The sequence below is a fragment of the Sorex araneus genome, chromosome 1 (genome assembly GCF_027595985.1).
Source record: "Sorex araneus isolate mSorAra2 chromosome 1, mSorAra2.pri, whole genome shotgun sequence".
NCBI classification, from domain to species: Eukaryota; Metazoa; Chordata; class Mammalia; order Eulipotyphla; family Soricidae; genus Sorex; species Sorex araneus.
Genome location: NC_073302.1, coordinates 399756658 through 399762657, shown reverse-complemented (window position 1 = coordinate 399762657; position 6000 = coordinate 399756658). Strand labels below are relative to the sequence as shown.

Here is a 6000-nt window from a genome sequence, read left to right as displayed (position 1 = left end):
TGCCGCCGGGTCTTTGCAGCATGGACATGCCTTATTAAACTACCCCAGAACTGTTAGAGCTCATAGAACGGAACTAAAAGGTAGATCACTCCATCCGTCCCATTTTATGGACGAGGGAACGAAGGCCTGCAAAAAAGGAAGGGCATGCCAGTGGCTTATGATTTACTACTATGGTCATAAAATTGACTCAAAAGTTGACTTGGACACTTTCATGCATCCCAGAGGAGGTCTGTGACCATGTAGGGCAGATTTGTTTGTGAGGATGTTTTATTGCTCTTGCCATTTTTAGATATACTTCCCGATACCCTGGCTCACACTTTTTTTTGGGGGGGGGTCAGGGGAAAATCCAGCTGGTATTTTGAAATGAAAAGGTAAGAATGAATGAAAGACAATAAGGACGGAGGAAGAAAAGAAAAAAAAAAGAAGGAATAAAAAAGAGTTGACCTCCTATCCGCCTACCCCTTCTCGCGATTCCCCTTTGTCCCCATTTCTGGTTACACCAAGGCTCTATTCCCGTCCCAGCTCCCGGTTTCCCGCAGCCCTAAATAATGCCAGCCGACAGGGAGGTTTGCATTTAGAAAACCCTTGCGTGGCTGCCGGAGCTGGGCATGCTCAAATGCCCGGGACTGGCTGGTTTGTTGTTTTTTTTTTTCTTCCCGGCTTCCAACTTTGGCAGCCTTCCACCCCACCCCGAAGGGGCAGGTCCGCACAGATCCGTCGGTGTGAGTAAACGGGCAGAAATTCTTCCACTCGGGCGGCGGGAGCTCAGGAAAGGGGGTCCTGGCGGGGGTGCGCTCCGGGGGCTCTCTGGGAGGAGGGGGGTGTCTCTCTTCCGCGGCCGAGCGCAGTGCGGGCGGGAGGGCGGGGAGTGGGGTGGAAGGGGGGCTCCGCGGCCACGCGGCTTTGCGCGCGGCCGCCCGAGGGGGCGCTGTCCGGGGCACGTGCGCGGGCGCGCGCGCTGGGAGTGGTCGCGGGTGGCGGGCGGGGCCGCGGCGGCGCGCGGGGCCGGGCTGGGCCGGGCTGCTGGAGGCTGCGGCGAGGCGGGCGGCGGGCGCGGTCTCGGGAGCCCGGGAGCCCGGGACGCGACGCACTTCGGGGGCGCGGGCAAGCCGAGCCCGGCCGCGGGCATAGGGGTCGGGTGGGGGGGTAAGGAGGCTCGGATCGCGCCGCGCGCCGCTCGCGCCTTGGCCGACTGCGCTGTTCCTCCCTCCGTTCCGGGCTCGGGGCGGTGCTGCTGGTGGTGGCGGTGCTGGTGGTGGTGGTGGTGGTTGGTGGCGGCGGCGGCGTGGCCAGCGGCGGGAGAGAGAGCTGCGACTCGCCGTCTCCGGGAGGACCCGGCGATCCCCGGCGAGTGTGCGCGTGTGTGTGTAGTGTTCGAGCCCGCGCTTCGGACGTGCCGGGGAGCGGCGGCTCTCGCTCTCGGCACCATGGGCTGCACGCTGAGCGCCGAGGACAAGGCGGCGGTGGAGCGGAGTAAGATGATCGACCGCAACCTCCGCGAGGACGGCGAGAAGGCGGCCCGGGAGGTCAAGCTGCTGCTGCTCGGTGAGGACGGCCGCGGGCCGGGGCGGTGGACGGGCGTGCTGGGTGCGGTGGCCGCCCGTGGGCTCCCCGGGCCATCGGAGAGCCGCGGAGACGCGTGCCAGCGGCCAGAGGCGCGGCTGCTTGCGTGCACCGCGGCACGATTTCGGGTAGAGAGCCCGCCGGGGTGCGGTACAGAACCCAAGTGGGGTTCTCCTCATTGGAGAGGTGGGCTGGGGGTGCGGGGGGGTGGTCCCCTACCTGCCCGCCTTCCCGGGCGGCGAGGACTCCCCTTCGATGGGGCGGGAGTTTGACTTCACTCTAGTGCTTTGGCTTGGACCTCGCAAGGAGCCAAGGAACGCCTCGTCTGTCAGCCCCCCCCCCTTTTTTTTTTAAATTGAGTGAAGCCTGGTGAAAATAAAGGGACGCTGGCATCAGTGAAAGACGTGTAACCCCCCCCCCCCCAACACACACACACACACACACACACACACACACACGGACACGCACACCTCCCCCAGCCTCTCTCCAGGCTAGATTGCATCGCGGCCGTGGTTTTTGCCACCTCGACTGCCACGCTTTGTGGAATCATGAAATCAGAGCATCCCCATGTGGGAGCCTCCGTGCGATTGCAGTGTTTCCTTTCCTGCCAACTTCCTGTGGCGACTCGCTAAGTCAAACAGGCGCTTGATGCCGTTTACCTTGTTCCCAGAAGTCAAGCCCCTCCGGATGCGGGCTTTTTAATTACCGCGGGGACGTGCCGACCACCCAAGTTGGCTAACACTTGCTCTTGGAGTAGATGAGGCAGAGATGTGAAAGGTGCGAAAGGGGTCGCGCGGGCCAGATTCTCACTGCTGCCACCGTTGCTGATGAATGAGATTTGCCAGGGAGACGCCAGCCGTTTATTTGTCGGTAGTATTGTTCTCAGGATGAAACGCCCTATGGAGGTCTTTTCCAGTCGTTTGAACGGAACGAACGTATGAGCAAGCCAAGGGTTTTAACGGCGAGAAACGGTAGCACGATATGCACCACATAAGATTTGTAGATTTATGAGTTAGGGTTTTCTTTTGTTTGCTAGTTTTTTTCCCTCCCCTTATATTGTGAGGAAAACACACTTTATGGGCTTTGTAGGTATTTATAGGTCGATGAAAGAAAGAGTGATCAGAATCTACCCTTACCCTCCCAGCGGTTGCTTTGGTTTTTGTTACAGGACAATAGAGAAATGTTGCACAAACCTGTGTTCAGTAAGCTTCTCTTTCATTGGTTTAACGACTGCAGGGAAGATGGTGATTTCCCCCCCCTCTACTCCATTACTAGTAGGCTTAGGAGCAGCAAACTTGGCATGACTAAAAGTAATAATGATCTGAGTCATTTTTGCAAGCAAACTGTGAAATAACTTTGCATTTTAAAGACCTGGTTGGTTTTCTTCGCCGCCCCCAACATAAATCTCTCTCCCTTAAAACTGTTTGGCTAAGTTTATACATTCATGAGCAATATTGCATTGTGAAGAGGTCAGTTTATTTTTAGCACATGTTGAGTATAAGAAGTAGCACACCTTGATAATGGAAATGAGTAGTTGCCTCCTTTATGACTTGAATGTGCTTGAGACAAAAAAAATGAAACAAAGGTGGAATTAAAAAAGTTCTTTTCCTGCAGTTTCTGCACTCTCCTGTGACTCTTCCTTTGAGCTATCCACCATATTTAAAGCAACTGAAAACTGAGTTCTCTGTGCTATTTTATGCTTTAATTAGATCTTGCTTCAAAAGGGATGAAATGGACAAAGAACCAAGGAGTTGTGCCGTTTTGTTTGTTTTAGCTTGCGTTCAGGTTCAGAGCAGATCAATGTTTCTCAGCTTTAGACCTGTTGGCATTTGGCCTTATATTTCTTTGCTATTTTTTTTTTTTTAATTACAGGGTATTTAGCAGTATCTTTAACCTCTACTCACTGGATGTCAATGGCAGCCCTCTCTAACTGACCATTCAAATAGTCTCTCTCCCATGGGCTGGTCTCTAATTAGCCTTGGGGGCATAAATTAACATGGCTGATTTTCTTAAAGAGGAAAAATTAGAGTTGACTGTGTAAGATAGAAAGGAAAGTTGATTCTCTGCTGCTGCCAGAGCTTTGAGAAAGGTGTAGCAGTCATGCTTTTCAGAAGTGATGGAGTCATCGCTCCATACCAGAAATAGTAGACAAATTCCCAAACTGTTTTTTTTTTTTAATTTTCTGCTTCCCCCCTCCCATTTCCTACATCTCATCTCTTTGCTGAAAGCCATTCACCAATCCAGTCGTACTTTCCCACCTCATCCTTGTCTTTGCCCCAGCATTACCCTATCCTTTGCCCAGAGTTCCAACTCCTACCCACCCCCTCCCGCCCCGTTCCTACAAGTAAAATGCTGACTTATTTCATTAACCTTTATATTTGGAATGTTGGTAAGCGTTTTCTTTTCCTCATTTCACTTCAACAGTGAAGTCTTGACCATTTTTTTTAACGTTGAAAGGCATATATGTAAGTAATTCAGTGAAAGTATTCCATATACGGTACAGCAACTGAGTCAATGAAAAGTAAAATAAAAGCTTTCTCAGGAACTGGAGCAGTGATACTTTTATTTACATCTGGCTTTCTTGCTTTTCAGTTATTTTGTTTTTCACATCAAGTGCTATTTTTAAAAAATTGCGACAAAGTCTCTAAAGTACATTTGAGATAGCATATTGAATAATGCATTCTGTTGAGGTTTTTTTTTTTTTCCCTTAAGGCGTGTATATCTTTTTAGACTTAGTATCTTTTTAGACTTTGGTTTTTCTGTAGTATCAGCCTAATAATTGTTTACAGAGAAGCTCATTTTAGTCATGAAGGATTTTTTTGTTTTATGAAGAATATATATTTTAAAATTACATGTGGCTAATTGTTCTAGGAGAAAGTGTTTTATTGTTGCAGATTCGAGAACTGTTACAAGTTTTTTTTTTTCACCCTAATCTTAATTTGTTTCAGAGTGACTATATGCACATGGCACTTATTTTGTGAGGTGGGTAACAGAGCCTTGGATGCTTCTGAGGGTCCCCCGCCCTCAGCCCTCAGGGTTCAGTTCACTGTTAAGGTCTGTGGATGTAGTACCCTTATATCCCCAGTTTCGCCACATTCTTACATGAATACTTTGGACGAATTGTTTTCTTACATTATTCATTGATATAGGGAATAGAAGTTATCAGTAAAATTTTCATGATTTTTTTTTTTACTCTGAAACCTTCACTTTTATTCTCTTTGACTCCAAGGCATTTTCCTCTTCTCCACTCCTCTCTACAAACAGTTCATGCCCTTTATTTCCTTCTTTCGTGTGATTTGAATATCGTATAGGTGGATGAAAATGAGGACAGGAATTGTATCTCTTCTGTTTGGTGAGTATTTTTCCATTGCCACCAGCAAACAGTGTCTTGAGAATCTACATCATCAGTCTTTTTTTCTCCCTTTAATCTTGCCCTATGACTTCCCTAGTTAAGAAATTTTGGCAGTGTAGGACTTGGTTTTGTGTTGCTTTAGCTGTTTCTTTAGAATTGGCTTAGGATCTTAGAAGTCAGAAAGCCCGTGTCTATGAATAAATGGGTCCGGTATTTCAACATAGATTGTATACTTCTCTCCGGCTCATCTGTCTTGTGCTAACAGTTACTTTGATACAAGTCATGGGTGGTATTAAAGTATGTTCAGAAAGTGCTGATTTCTCTGTATCTTCTGTTTTTCTTCTCCATTTGTAGTTCAAATTCTCTGCTTTTGGCTGCCTATTCCCGAAGCCTTCTCCTGGTCTTTATCTTGAGTCTGCTCAGAAATGTTAGTTGGTATCTCTGTTGCCAGATAAATAAAAACTTTCTTCTAGAACTGACTTTTTTTTGATCCCTGTACTCTTTTCCTCTGGGTACCTTTCCTCTCCAAACAGCGACAGCTGGCATATGGCAAATATGGCAAAGCATATTGCTCCCTGGTTTCTAGTGTTATTTATCTTTATGCCCTGCCTGCTTACCTCGCAGCTAGTGTGAACACTTTTGGGGAAGAATCTTGTAAGTTATCCTTGTATCCCTAACAACCCTTTTGCTTTGTCCTGTGCACAGTTAGCATATATTTATGTGAATATATTTTGTAAGATCAGTACTCACATAGAATATAAACCCTACGTTTTGACATTTTCAGAATTGATTGGAATAGTTACCCAGCCAAACACTGTGAATTAAAAAAGGAGCAGTGCATGCATGTGATGAACAAAGTCATAAAAAGCAAATGGTATCTGAAAGCAGATTATCTGATTCAGAAATTTTTCTACATAATTTTCTACATTTAAACTTTCTGGTCATATTATGTGTCAATTGGAAAATTAGAGAAAATAAGATTGTTCACTGGAAGGGTCTGCTATATTGCAGTTGTATTGTTGCTTAAAACTTGTTTTGGTAGGAACAGAGCTCACTATCTTTAGTTTGACTTCTTTTAGCAATAA

At 47.6% G+C, this 6000-nt stretch overlaps 1 protein-coding gene across 1 annotated transcript in view; it reads left to right on the top strand.

Moving 5' to 3' along the window:
* The first annotated feature begins 1053 nt into the window (after window positions 1-1053).
* Window positions 1054-6000, top strand: part of GNAI1 (G protein subunit alpha i1) — an 89329-nt gene continuing 84382 nt past the window's right edge. The window contains exon 1 of the mRNA XM_004602136.3: window positions 1054-1545. Coding sequence (XP_004602193.1) covers window positions 1428-1545 — 118 coding nt within the window. The 5' untranslated portion in view covers window positions 1054-1427. The remainder of the gene's footprint in view (window positions 1546-6000) is intronic.